This window comes from Aythya marila, assembly GCF_965140915.1.
Source record: "Aythya marila genome assembly, chromosome: Z".
Taxonomy (NCBI): domain Eukaryota; kingdom Metazoa; phylum Chordata; class Aves; order Anseriformes; family Anatidae; genus Aythya; species Aythya marila.
The window spans coordinates 66,248,095-66,263,429 of NC_139080.1; the positions used below are offsets into that span (position 1 = coordinate 66,248,095).

General features: G+C 42.4%; 1 protein-coding gene across 3 annotated transcripts in view; it reads right to left on the reverse strand.

The window, feature by feature from the left end:
- The window catches only part of PRR16 (proline rich 16), a 208,002-nt gene extending 194,732 nt beyond the window's left edge, over window positions 1-13,270 (reverse strand). For all 3 annotated transcript variants that reach the window (XM_082784145.1, XM_082784146.1, XM_082784147.1), the window contains exon 1: window positions 12,990-13,270. In XM_082784145.1, the coding sequence (XP_082640271.1) occupies window positions 12,990-13,151 (162 nt within the window). In that variant the 5' untranslated portion in view covers window positions 13,152-13,270. The remainder of the gene's footprint in view (window positions 1-12,989) is intronic.
- Between the last annotated feature and the right edge of the window lie 2,065 nt (window positions 13,271-15,335).

Genomic DNA, 15,335 nt, shown 5'->3' on the forward strand with positions numbered 1-15,335 from the left:
CATAGAACGAAGACATATCATCTCTGTAATTCACAATGATAACAATGATGCCTCATTTTTTCATCAATAAACTAACTAAGCTGAGAAGTAATAGATGAACTTGGGAGAAGTATTTTGCCTGTACAAACCATTTATTAAAACAAGAACTTTAGAACAAGATTCTCAGAAAATTAAGGTTTGGTAACATTCTCAATTCCCTCTGAGGCTTGCCACTTTCTCAAAAGATAGCTATAAAAGAAACAAAAATCATTTGAGAAGCTGTCACATAGTACTAGGACATTAATGCTGTATTATGAGATGTCACTGTCAGAAGTGATGAAAACTAAACAGAAGTATGCTTCATATTTAGCAAATGAAGAACAAAATCTTCAAAAATATAGATCCTGCATCCTTTTTACAAGTTTATTATTAATAACACCTGACTTAAAATTACAAAGCATCGAGTAAGGGTTGTTTACATGTTTGCCAAAGAAAGAATTCATCTAGAGAGCTATTTATTAGCTTTTGCATTTGGTACTCTATTTTATGTCCTTGATTGATTAATGTCTTTTAAACAGTCAATCTCTGAAATAATTTATATTCAAAGCCAGAAGTAGCTTTGCAGCAGACTACCAAATTAGGGAGAAAATATTAAATATTCTGTTGAGGAACTAGAAAAGTGGGATCTTCTTTCCTTTTTTCTTTTTTACTTTTTAAGAAACTTCAAGTGTAACTTGAAGATGCCAGCCAAATATTCATCTCCTAGAAACGATAGACTGCAGTCATTCTTAAGATGCAGGTTTACCACAAATATGGCTACATACAACACTTACCATCTTGCAACTGATATTCAGAAAAGATTCGCTAGTGAATAGAAGACTTCAAAAGGATTTTTGATGACTTTTATGATTTTAAAGGACTTTTTTTTTCTCCTGAAGATTTTGAAAGACATTTCCGTCAGCTACCCTGCATCTAAATGTAAAATTGCTATGTGTGTCTAACTTTAATCAACCTTAGACTATGATTCCTTAGTAAACAATGAAATTAAGCCTCAGATACTCATCACTGTGATTCCTACACATTATTAATTCCACAAGCACTAGGGTTCTAATTTCTCCTGACACAAAGAACAGGAATCCCATGAATCAGACACCAGCCTCTCACAGACACATGGAAACCTCCAGAATGACTGGCATTGCTTAATGACAAAAGGCCAGTGTCTTAGCTAATGTAAGCTGGAACAGCTTTATTAAAGTCAAATCAAATTTATTCAGTGTAGACCACCATGGAAGTAGGGAAAAAAAAGTCACTCAAGCCAACCTGAAGAATGAAACGGCCTATGTAAAGCCTGTATTAAATAAAAAGTTCTCCTGCACAGTATGTTGTTGTTGTTTGTGTTTTTTTTTTGTTGTTGTTGTTTGTTTGTTTGTTTGTTTGTTTCTAACTCAACATCCTCAGCATCTGCAGTACTATGACTTTTTGCTGCACAACTTATTCATCCATCCATCCATCCATCCGTCCATCCCTACTTTAAAGATAGCTCTGTCTAGCAATATAATGTTTTGAGGCTTGTTTTGCATTTCTTTTGGTTTTGTTGTTGTGTTTTCTTTTTGGTTTTGTTTTTGCTTGTTTTCCATGCAGCTGTTTTGTCTCATATCTTTCTACTACACTATGTTTTCCAGGATACTAATCAAGCTACTTTTAACCTCTCAGTTCAGTCAAAAAACCTTGGTGGTTACACAGTGTCACAACAGTAAAGACTCTGTTTGCTAAGATTTAAGTCAGTGAATGAAAATAATTATTAACTGAAGTATTCTCATATGATTTAGTGTTTATAATCCAAACACTCACATTCTATGACATTTGTTCATTTGTTAATAGTTGGAATCAAATAACCACTGCCTGAAAAATAAGCGCATCCAAATTACCTGGTAACAAGAAACTACAAAAACTAGCAATCCCAGCCTCCTCATTCTCTTGCTTCAATGTAAACAACCCAGTCTGGTCAAATAACAATTTATCAAAAGCCTTACAGGTCCACTGTACCATCTGCATTTTGATTTCAAGAAACAGAAGTTATTAGCTTAGCCGAGATAAATAGTTTTGACTAGCTTGTATAGTTTCCTAGTCTCAATTAAAGGTGCAAGATACCAGAAACAATGTCCATACACAGGCCATTTTTTATCCAAATACAACAGCTTTACTGAGCGTTAAAACCATCTCGTAAAAAAAGCCCTACCCTATAAGCAATGAAAGTCAAATAAGGCTAGACTACTCACCATCCAAGTGGTAATCCAGGTAAAATTCAGTAGAACTAGTGGAAACCACACACTGTTGTAAACTTAGCTCAGTCAAATTGCATCTGAAATTGACAGTAAAAGCACCTGAAGTGCGCTGTAGCTGGACATTTGAAACACTTTTGTTAAGGACAGTAGCACTGCAGTATTTTGAGAAAAGATGCAATGAATTTTAAATATTCTGGATGCTGAACTGGAAAGGTGGAAAACAGTGTTAGCTAAACCTATAATGAACTTTAAATTAGAAGTTTTGCTTGTAGTAACAGCCCAGGTAACTGGAATCCAGATAGTACAGTTTTCTGTTGCTATACCACATTGGAAATTAAGAAAGAAGCAATACCAATGCTTCCAGATCCTACATGGTACAATCTCCTACTAGGATGAAAAAAACACATGAAGAGAAAAATTTTGTTACTAAGATAAATGCCAGAGTCACCTGAAATTCTAAAGACAAACCTAAGAAATTTGATGTTGACCTTCCTAAGTCAGCATTCAAGAATGGTCAGAAAAACATGCACGTTTAACAGCCCCAAACATTGTTCTGATAGCTGCCGACAGTGACATGAATAAGGGTCAAAAGCTGCATAAGCACCAGAAACTGTTACGGTGGAAAAGAGGACAGGGGTTAGGAAAAGAAAATGAAAGGTCTGTAAAAAAGTAGGGACTAGTAGGATTATAGCATCATAAAACGATTTTGCCTGGAACAGACCTTAAAGACCAACTAGTTCCAACCCCCCTGCCATGGGCAGTGAGTGATGCCACCCACAAGATCAGGTTGCTCAAAGCCCCATCCAACCTCACCTTGAACACCTCCAGGGATGGAGCATCCACAACTTCTCTGGGTAATCTGATCCATTGCCTCACCACCCTCATAGGAAAATATCTTATTTCAGTTTAAAACTGTCACCTATTTTCCTACACCCCCTGACAAAGAGTCCCTCCCCAGTTTTCCCGAAGGACCGACCCCTGTAGGTACTGGAAGGCCACTATAAGGTCTCCCCAGAGCCTTCTCTTCCTCAGGCTGAACAACCCCAACTTCCTCTGGCTGTCTTCATAGGAGAGGTGCTCCAGCCCTCCAATCATCTTCATGGCCCTCCTCTGGACTCATTCTAATAGGTCCACATCCTTCTTGTGCTGGGGCCCCAGAGCTGAACGCAGTGCTGCAGGTGGGGTATCAAAAGAGCAGAGAAGAGGGGGACAATCACCTCCCTCAACCTGCTGGCCACGTGGCTTTTGATGCAGTCCAGGACACAGTTGGCTTTCTGGGCTGCAAGTGCACATTACCAACTCATATTGAGCTTCTCGTCAACCAACACCCACAGGTCCTTCTCCTCAGAGCTGCTCTCAATCCATTCTCCACCCAGCCTGTATTTGTGCTTGGGGTTGCCCTGACCCAGGTGCAGGGCCTTGCACTTGGCTTTATTGAACTTCATGAGGTTCACCCAGGCCCACTTCTCAAGCCTGTCCATGTCCCTCTGGATGGTATCTCTTCCCTCCAGTGTGTCCACTGCACCACTCAGCTTAGTGTCATCAGCGAACTCTCTGAGGGTGAACTCAATGCCATTGTTCATGTTGCCGACAAAGATGTTGAACAGCATTGGTCCCAGCTCCGACATCTGAGGAACACCACTTGTCACTGATTTCCACCTGAACATGAAACCATTGACCACAACTGTTTGAGAGCAGCCATCCACCCATTTCCTTACTCACAGGGTGGTCCATCTGTCAAATCCATGTCTCTCCAATTTAGAGTCAAAGATATTGTGCAGGATGGTGATAAACACTTTGCACAAGTCCAGATAGATGTCAGTTGCTCTTTCATTATCCACCAATGCTGTAACCCCATAATTGAAAGTCACCAAATTTCTCAGGCATGATTTGCCCTCAGTGAAACCATACAGGCTGGCACCAAATTTGACCTGAATGGTTCACAAAGTTTAATGGTTCACAAAGAAATGTTTATCAAGGGAAGCTGATGTTCCTAACACAGCATTTTTACCTAATATACACCTGATTATTTGACACCAGATCTTAAGTACTGTGCAAAGTTCTAGGCTCCATAGCACAAGAGTGGTATGAACACATTGAAGCAAGTTTCTAAGATGTCCAAGGGACTGGCACATCTGGAGGCACATCACATGAGGAGAGACTGAGAGAACTATGATTCTCTCAGAATCACAGAGAAGAAGACTCAGGGAATCTCAATGTGTATATGTATCTGATTGGAAGGAATAAGATGACAATGTCAGACTCTTGTCAGTGGTGCTAAATGAAAGGACAACAGGCAAAAATTGAAATACAGGATATTCTACTTAAAAAGAAGGAAAAAAGAATTACTGTGAGGGTGATTCAACACTGGCACAAGTTGCTGAGAGAGGCTGTATTCTCCATATCCTTGGAGATATTCAAGACTGAATTGTAAAAGATCCCAAGCAACCTGCTCTAGGTGTTTCTAGAATGGTTTGGGTGATTTCCAGAAATACCCTTTCAGCCTCAACCAGTCTGTGATTCTATGATATTTAAAAATATATACATATGTTCCATTTATTTCTCTAATAACTACTGAACTGTAAGTAGTAATTTTAGCTGACAATTACTCTCACATTAGCACACGCACTTACAAGAATTCAGAAAATTAATACTATGAACATATTCTTTTTACCCATTTCTAACAAAGTGGAAGAAAAAGTAGAAGGCATATAACAGCAACAACAGAAACAAACAAACATAAAAAAAAGGAACCTCAATGACAAAGCATGCAAGAAAAGAATTATACCTGTTTTTGTTAAGATAAACAACAAGAAACAACATGCTGACCTTGATTTCCCACAATAATTTTATACAGGGAGGTTACTGAGTTACATGGGTACAAATCAATCCATTATTATAGTGATGCAAGCCCAAACTGTTTATTTGTTAATGTTTTCAGTTTGGGTTTATTTCCTTAAACTGCATCTTTCAGGTTACATAAGCTGCCTGTTTTAACAAATGTCTTTTCCATCAAAATACAAATGTTATTAGATATCAAAACAAGATGGTTTTGAATAAACACTTCAAGCACTTAGCTCACTTTCTGCAGTTCAATGAGAAGACCAAAGTTCCGGAACCCCATGCAGATGGCCTTACTTTAATCAAACATTAAAATTCCCCCATTATTTTCAGATGTACAAAAACTGTCCCCTTCTCTTACAACATAAACCACTACAGTGCAAGTAAGGATGCTGTACTCTGCTTCTACCTTGAAGCAATTGTGAAGCTATTCTATCACTGAAAGAACCGTGAACACACCACACTAAAGGGAAGAACATAATACCATCATAGATGACAGACTGAAATAATTACCGCAGTTATCCAAAAAGATTTAACGGAGGAAAAAAAAAAAAAAAGAAAGGTGTTTTAACATTGGAGGATTTTTCACATTACTGAGAAATAATTTACAATGAAATCTGGAAGTGATTCAACACCAGTGCTCTCAGTCTTCGTAATGTAATGTGGCACATGCTGCATGAAACAACGGATTAGTTTGTTAACCTTTAAAGACATATGAACACACCATTATTTTTGCAAAAGCAACAACTGGCAGTACTACTCCTCCTGTATGGAGGCAATTTCTCTTCATGACTGCAATCAGCTGTAGTACAGTAATCTTAAACTAAACCAGAATGCCAACAGCTCAGCCACCAAGCCCTCCCACCCCCAGTAATTCAACACACACATGCAACTGACCAAGGAAAGCTGCAGTCAGAGATCTTCTAGGGGATTTTCTCAGCTCTTCCACTGTGGAAGCAGCCTCTGTCTTCATTCCTCTCATAGGTACAGAAAAAATGGCATTTTGGAGCATTCCAGATAGCTATGACCAAAGTCAGTGATGTACAGAGCCAGACACAAGCTGAGAGAGAAAGGCAGAGTATAGGCTGCACTGCTTAACACATTCACAGCTAACACGAAAAAAAATCAGCAGTATGGTAACATGCACCATGCATTGACATTTGAGTGAAATTCTACCTCAAGACCTTTACATTAAGGCAACAAAGCACATTATCTGCTACTTATTGTGGAGATAAAAAAGCCCAGCTAATAGCAAAATAAAACGAAGACCCATATATATAAAGGCAACAAAGCTGATGTAACCTGCATGACTGAATATCTGCTGCAGGACAGCAGCCTATATGCAAAACAGACCCCTTCACTGTGTCTGCCTCTCAACAATAACCCTTACTGAAAATTTCAGGATGGGTATGGGGACATCTGAACAGGATACACATGAGTTAGCTGTGAGGTTGCTGACCATTCAGTTCACTTGCCTAGAATAGGACTAACATACGGAGAAGACTCTAAGCCACCAACATTTTGCAACTCTAAACAAAATGAAAACTAGATGATGATAGTGATGCTGTTTACAAAGATATTGTGAAGTAGGTACTAAGAGATAGTACTTTTTCAACTCAAAAAGAGTATGTGCACCTCACCCCACCTCCACCAAACAGCATTAATTAATTGGGTATAAATCAATTGTGAGCAGCAATTTGGCTGCAAGATTATGAATGGAAGTGGGAGGGCTGTTCAAGAACTTCATAAGGTATATGAGTAATGGGAAGGGAGATATTGTTTCATTTTCAGAGGGAACCAGAAAAGATCTGCAAAACTTAAATAACGGTACTCAACCAAGTCATTTATTTTTTATGATACATTCATATACATACATGGCAGAAACTGATTCCTCTGAATTTTGAACTTTTACCAAAAATGAAGCAGACCCAAAATAACTTCTGCCTCCATGACGTTGTTGTTGTTACTGCTGAAGTCAGCGTCAAATGTCTGAGTGCTACAGAGTGAAGTTCTTGCCTCACTACTCCTGTTTTCTGTATCACGGTCAGTAGTGCACGGATTGTGTGAAGTTCATACTTTAGCACAAAGATACATGTTTTCAGTGTGGTACTGTTTTTATTTGAAAACTGAATTTATATATGCTCTATTTAGCTCATGGTTGCACAATGCACATTACTATCAGGAGCTTAGTATTGCATAAAGGGAATGAAGTAGCTGACATGAGTGTTTAGAAAAACAAAATAGCTAGCACAAATTGACAGTGTGCTTCCCTCCATCAAGTCTCTTGATTTTAATAAGCAGTGCTCTATATTTATGCTAGTTATTCCTTTCATTGTGTTACGCAATAGGTTATTGATAGTTTTGATTAAAAATCAGATACAGAGCAACTTTACTTAGTACTAAATCAGCTTTTAAATTGGTCCTGACAACCTCAAAACATTCTTTAATGTTCATAGCTACCTTTTAGCCCTATTAACATTGTTGATACTATTTGAAAAAGTTTTATGTAATTACATCTGTGCTTTTCTATTGTGTGTAACTGTATATATGCTTCATAGGCCACAAGAAATAAAGGGAAAGGAAAACTATGATTCATTTACCTGCAGTGACTATTTATGGCCCCATTTGGACCCTGGGCAGATCACAACAAAGCTGTGTGCAGTGCTTCTCTTACATAATGAATCATACTCTGCACTTACAATAAACATCCAGTTATGGTTCGTAGTTGCATCTGTCACTAAGGACGGCAATGAGAAAACAGAAAAGTCTGCTGCTGGTGAGAGAAGCAAGTTTTGGAATGGACAATGCCACCTGGCATACGACACTTGGTGCTGCTCTCTGACCTGGATCACGAGCTCAGCTACAGCCACAAAAATACCAAGAAAGCTTCATTCCCCTCCTCATCTTATACTCCCCCCTCACACGTTACTGACCACATGTACAAAACCCATATGCACTGAAGCGAGACCCACTCCAAAAGGAATGCTCAAGAGTGCCAGCATCCAGAATCCATATGTAAGGAAGGGCATCTGCATCTGTGGGATTTCTAACAGCAAGAAGAAACATGCTTGAAAAATTCTTCCTTCAGTTGCCACCACCTAGCAGAAGGAGCTGCAGCTCCTTGATAGCAGGAATGAGCAGGAGAAGGAAGGGATTAAAACATTTTGCTTTGCTTTGCCTAGCCCCAGGACTCTATGCAGTATATTCCATACTTATACTATAACCCCGCACACTTCATGCTACAATATGAACCACAATGTTTTTCGTACAGCTGTTTGTTTCTGCATGTACAACAGAGATACTAATAGATGATTGATTGTCACCACTCTAATCCTCTTGTTGGATATAATCTGCAGCTTCCTAGATTCTGGATGAACACAGAACAACCTGAAGAGCCTTACTGCCATCTGGATCACCAGCTGAACACAGAAACCAGAAAGGAATCGAAAACACTGGTGTTGAAATTCTAATATGCTCAATGCAGGCCAGACATAAAAAATGCAGATCAGGGAATACATTACCCCCACACACACCTAAAAAAATATAACTGGCCTGATTGTAGAAACAGGTCATCAACCCCTGCAAAAATCTGTGTGTTCTTTTAATTTTGTTTCTTTTTGTTTTGTTGTTTGTTGTTGTTTGTTTTTGCATCTAATAGTTCCATCATCACTCAGAAAACAATATTTAAGTCATAACCAAGTTATATATATCACATATTTATGAAAAATAAAAGTGGCTGTTAGGTGAGGGGTGATCATTCATTCATTCTTTCAGCAAAACATTTTAGAAGAATTTAGAGCAGAGGAGGTAGACTAAGAGAGACTGGAAATTTACTGATGCAAGTGCAATGCCTCTTAGGGCTACTGTTTCTCCTGCACCTCCATTTTGGATTATCCTAAATATTGGCAACAGCTCCACAGCTGCTTCCTTTTGATAAAAGGTTGAAGCTTATTTAGCCAATTAAAAGCCATGCAAATGTTTCACACATAACTTCCAGGAATTTGTTTTGCATGATGAGCTTTTATTACAATAAGAAGTATTTATCAAATGATTTGGTGAAGTATTTCCTTAATATAAACAAGAGCAAGGCTCCAGAAATGTCTAACATCATAAAATGTGAAAGCAGTGAAGTCTTAAAAATGTGATCTCCTTTCCCTGGCATCCTCAGGTGCACAAGCACACCCCCTACCTACAACGCCTTCTGAAGTCAGTAAGAGAATTAGGGCCACGTTGTGCATTTTACACTCAAAATAGTTTAACTAGCACATCTTCTGGTCTCCTGTAGTGCTCATCACCTCATTTCTTAGGTACTTGACAAATAAATTCACAAAGCAACATTTAATAATAACCATCTTTCTAAACCAACTATAGAAGAAAGAAAAAAGAAAAAAGAAAAGGGAAAAAAAAAAAAAAAAAAGGTCTTTTATCCAATACTCCAGAGTAGGCTTCACTAACGTAACGTTGAAACAGCCTGGACTAAAGAAACATTCAATGTTACTCAATTATCTGGCACTCCTTTGATTTTTCTTTGGAATATTCATCAAATAATGGCTACTCAAATCCATTTTGAACAGTAATTTCTTCCAGCACAAAAGCACATCCCACTGTTGGTATACCTTGTGTTTCTTTTTAGCAAGGAGACAGAAGTGGCTGAGTCCCTCCGTAGTTAACAGCACCCTAGAGAGTACAGTTATGGACTAGCCATACATAAACTCAAGCTCTGCACTTAGCCCCCCTACATCTAACATGGCCCTTGGTCACCACTTCTCCACCTCCAGTCTTTGTGGGCACCTCAGATTAAGAAGACCAATAAAAATAAGAAGAGGCAGATGTTCCATTTCTCAGACATGAGAACTCTTAGCATGTATTTGTTTAATCCATATGTTTCTGTTGTTATGTTTTTACAGAAAATTTCTAAACTTCAGGCATCTGGATTTAACAGTCTGTCCTCCCCCTAGTTCCCCTGCCCAGCCTCTATTAAACACAAAAGCTGGTTGCAGCAGCCATCAGAAAAAAAGCTCTGGAACAAAGGGCAGATGCAAAAACATTAACATAAGTAAACAATAACAAGCTAAATGTAATGACATACAAGTCTTGTAAGCCATATTCTTTACTGTTATAAAACTGTTCACTCTAAAGACAATAAAACTATCTTACAATTTGATGGTACTTTGAGTATAAAACATAAAAAATGAAGGCTAAAAGATACTAGGAGAGGACATCCAGTTTATCCCAATGCCTGAACTGATATATTAAGTGTTGCATAATAAATAATTGGTAATTAAGAGTAAAAAACAGGTAAACATAATCAGAAAAAAAGTTCTATAAATGATGTATTTTCAATATCACAACTAAGTATTAATGCAACGACATCCAATAATAATAATAATAATAATAATAATAATAATAATAATAATAATAATAATAATAATAATAATAATAACCCTACCTCATATAATAATAATAATAACCCTACCTCATAACCTACCACTAAAACAGAATGTAAGTCTTTTTAACATAATGGCAATTTAAAAAGAAGGGAAGGCCATTTTCAGAATACTGTATTCCTAATAGTGAAAAGAAAAAAAAAAAAAGAAAAAAAAAAAAAAAAAGAACAACTGAAGAGGTAGTACAAAAGTCTGACTGCAGCAAACATACCATGAAGAAAAAGTATAGCCTAAACATTTTGAGAAGTAGACAATTTGGGTGAGTTTACCATCTTGCCTGGTCCTACAGTACAGAACCACAGAAATAGGACAGATTTACTTCTGTTTTATAATACACCGAACGATAAACCAACTCTTTCTACATGTTTTGATGAAACATCTGCAAATGCATTTGAAAGCATGATTAGTAATTTATAGTATCATCAATTGCCTCACTTCCACATTAAAGGGTACACATTTCAGATGCATCAAGAAGCCCTGTACAGGATTAGTCCATACTACAAAAGGCAGACAACTGGGGGTACTCATATGGCAAACTCCAGTGGACCATAAATGCCATACAAAGTGTATGTAATACATAATGATAATGTTGCAAACAAGCCGATAACATGCAACCCTCAGAGGTCACGATATCACAGGTATCACCTTTGTATAATATATAAAGAAATTGTTACTCAGAAACTCATGTGTGATTACAAACAGGAATTAAGTCCCCTTTTGATAGAAATATTTCTATTTGCTCTCAAAACAGATGCTCTTGGCAATCCTACTACCCTTCAACACATACATAGGACTTCATAGAGTCACAGCACAGTTGTTCTACAACTTTCTTTTTACATTTCACTTCTGCTTGGGAAAAGAAGTTCCATACAAGCCGTTTCCCCATCAAGCAGAGGTAAACCCCATTTTCTCTCACAGATGCAGTCAACCAGAATAGACACGTTTGCTTAGATAAAACATGCCACAGTAAATGATGACACATGACCTCCACCTACAGAGATCTTGTTTGCTCACTAGAGGAAAGCTGGGAGTGATTATGTGCAGGGAATTCCAGGTCCTGAAATATGTGCTTCTGCAGCAACAGAAGCCAGCTTGCTTTATCAGACTTAAAAACGTTTAAAGAACTGCTCTATAAACAATGTTTGCTTCCACTTTAATATATATATATATATATATAAAAGCAGTGCAGACAGCTGCACTTTAAGAAATTATATTAAAAAAAAAAAAAAAGAGAGAGAAGAAATCTGGAGTTGTGGGTGGGAATAAGTCTAACAGCTGTGATTAGTGAGCCGCGTGTTTATGTATCTGCCAACATCATATGAAGCACTGGGTGAATTTCAGCCTGCCTTGGATGGCAAAAGTCTGTTGTATAAAACTTGTTGACAATGTTGTTAAAATAGAAAACTAATATTTGATAGCAAAAGACACAGCCTCTTATAAATGTCAAATCCAGGATTATAAAGCAGCACAGAGACTCTGGACTTGAATTTCGGTGCATAATCCAACCATCTGTCGACCAGTTGTGTAGCAAAATCAAGATAACGTGCACATCTCCAAAAGGACAGCCAAATTGTTTTTCTCCTGCTACAGCATTTCGCTGCTTACGAACATCCCCGCAGTAATCGCACCCCGCCTGCAGATTAACCTAGGGGAGACGACACTCGCCACGGGCAAAGGGAAAGATTGCAAAGGCAATCTTGCCAGATCGACAAGACAAACAGGGCTCCCGGTGCAGCCTGCAGAGGCAGCGGCAGAGGCAGACCCGCCGCACCGCTGCCGCCGGGCTGGGCAGGGACCCCGAGCAGCTCAGGGCGCCGGGTGCGGGGGTCCTTAGCAGGGACACCCCCGACCCTCAGCAGTCGGCGGAGCGGCGCCGGGCCGCAGCCTGGGCGTGCACACAGGCTTACATCGGGCGGCCAAAAGTTAAACGCGCTGGGGCGGGAGGAGACCCGCTCCAGCCGCCTCTCCATCCGCCGAAAAGCTGCAGACCCCCCATTCCTCCCCAGGCACATTCCTCCCCAGGCACTCTCTTCGCTCCGCGGGGACCCCGCAGGGCACCCCCGGCCTCCCGAATGAAAACTCCGGAGGGTGGGAAGTCCCCGGGAAGGGCCGCCCGGCAGCTGCGGGGGGAACGCGGGGGCTCCAGCCGCGTCCGCCCCGTCCCGCAGCTCCGGGCGCCGCGGCGGGGTACGGACACCCCCAGGGCACGGACACCCCGGGGCACAGACACCCCCTGGGGCACCGCCACCCACCCAGGCACAGACACCCCTCAGGGCACGGCCGGGAGCCACACCGGCCCGGCCCGGCCCGGCCACTAGTTGCTGGGACCGCCGCGAAGAAGTGGTGAAGAAGCCAGGGGCAACGGCGGCGGAGCCCCGGGGGGACGGGGCAGACCGTCGGTCCGTCCGCTGTGCTCCCCGCTGCCGGCGCTTCTCACCTCCTTAAGTTCCTTGGCCACGTCTTTCAGGTCCCCCAGCACTAATTCCAAATCCTCCACGATGATCTTGATCTGCTCCTTCACCTTGGCTTTGGAGGCAGCCGGCGGCCCCTCGGACGGCGACGAGGACGAGGATGCGGTCCCCTTGGACTGGGCGGACATCCTTCGGGGCAGCCCGGCGCGGACACGGGGGGGGCACGCAGGTCAGGCGAGCAAGGCGGCCGCCGGCCGCCCGGCGCCGTCCCTCCGGCTCCCGGAGCTGTCGCAGCCGCTGCCACCACCACCGCCGCCGCCGCCACCACCGCCGCCGCCGCCGCCGCCGCCGCCTGCCCGCCCGCGCATCCCGCGCCGGGGGCGCCGCGCCGCGCCGCGCTCCGCCGGGCGGCCGCGCTGTGCAGCTGCCATCGGCTCCCGGGAGCGGCGCGGGGGCCCGGCTGCAGCCCGCCGTGCGCCGCGCCTGCGCCTCGCCCCGCCCGCCCCCGGCTCGGCTCTGCTCCGGCCCCCGGCCCCCGGCCCCCGGTCCCCGGCCCCCGGCTCCCGGCTCCCGGCTCCCGGCTCCCGGCTCCGGCCCGGGAGAGAAGGGACCGGGGGAGGAGCGGCCGCCGCCGACCCGCGGCGTCGCCCCCGCCGTGCTCCCGGCGGGAGGGGGAGGCAGCGAGGGTGCTCCGCGGGAGGCGCTCCCTGCCCGGCCCGGCACGGCTAGGTGAGCGCACGGTGCTGCATCGACACCCCCGGGCTGCCCGGCCGAAAATGGGTGCCGGCCGAAACACCCCCTACCACCGCCACCACCCTTAACTGGGACGCTTCTTGCAGCTGGCTCGGCGCGCGATTCAGTTCCCGTCCGGAGGAACTGAAGGGCAGTTCAATTGCAACAGCAGTGCCCATTTTGGGGGGCAAAAAGCAGCATTCCGTGGTGCCGGAGCCTGGAGATGCCATACACCCGGAGGTACCACACCTCTACCTGGGCTCCTCGGGGTGTTTTGGGCTTCAGATAGCTGCTGTAAGGTGGCTGCAAGAAGGAATGTGTTTTGTGAGTGCCACCGAACTAGTAAAAGTCATTCAGTCTGTGCCCGCCAATATTTACTGCCCAGCAAACACACAGGAGACCCTGTTTTAGTCGGGAAGTAAAGGTTGTCCATCTCATCAGACAGAAATAAAAACGTGCATGAAGCAGAACAGCTCTGGGATGCTGCCCAGTATACTGCCTGCCTCTCTCCAGAGTTGAGGCCCATGCAGCTTTTGAGAACATGCTCTTTCCAGAGTCATTCAGAGATCTGTCTGTGGTGCAAATTGAAGAGATTGTTAGAAAACCGTCACCTCCAGTGGTTTTCCATTTTACTACAAAAAGTTGTCATGTTCAGGCAAGAAGAATTGGTTTAGGTATTTTGTACCTCTCACTAGCTATGAACAGGACCATAGAATCAATAGAATGGCTTGGGTTGGAAGAGACCTTAAAGATCACCAGTCACAACCCAGCCTTCATAAGCAGGGATGCCATCCACTAGACCACTTTGGGCAAGGCCCCAACCAGCCTGGCCTTGAACACCTCCAGGGATGGGGCATCCACCACTTCTCTGAGCAGCCTGTGCCAGAGCCTCACTGCCTCTTCTTTAGAGGGCATGCAGCCAAGTCCAGCTTTGAGGATCGCCCTGCATGACTGCAACTGAATTTGATGCTGTAAATGCTTATGAGATTTTATGAGGTTGAAACCTCAGATGTTTCAACCTAGCTAAGCGAGATTGGGAAAAGCAGAAACCTTGCCCAGAGCAGTGTGTCTGCACATGGTACAAAATCTTATGTGGTGATGAACAGTTTGTCTCTGGGAAAGGTGTGGGACTGGGATGTGAATAAACAGGGACTGACAGCAACTCTTACTGTCTTGGTTTACATGTAATTATCTTTTCACTTTTTTACCACTACAAAACCTGCAGCGTTAGGCTGAAGTCATTTGTTAGTGAATAAATATTAGAAAATATTTTTCCTTCGCTGTCTCTCAGAACTTTTAAATCATTTTAAGAAGGCCATTTTCAATAATAGTTTTTCCTTTTGACTTCCCTCAAGTCTCATGGTAGATTATTTTCATCTCACCATAGCTAAAGCTCTACTAAAAGTGACTTTTAAAAGCATCCGTGCTGGTTATTTTTGCTTAACAGTTTCTGTATGAGCAACAGTATCATATGATTTTGGAAGCTTGCAAAGAAACGCTGTCTGAGTCTTCAGACAAGCCACCACTAAGCTGAGAAGAAAACAATGCACAAGTTGTTGATTGAGTTTAAAGTTATTAATTTGTTTGAATACTATTCCTCAAAGGCATTGTTTTAGCAGGGAAAAAAAAAAAATTACTAC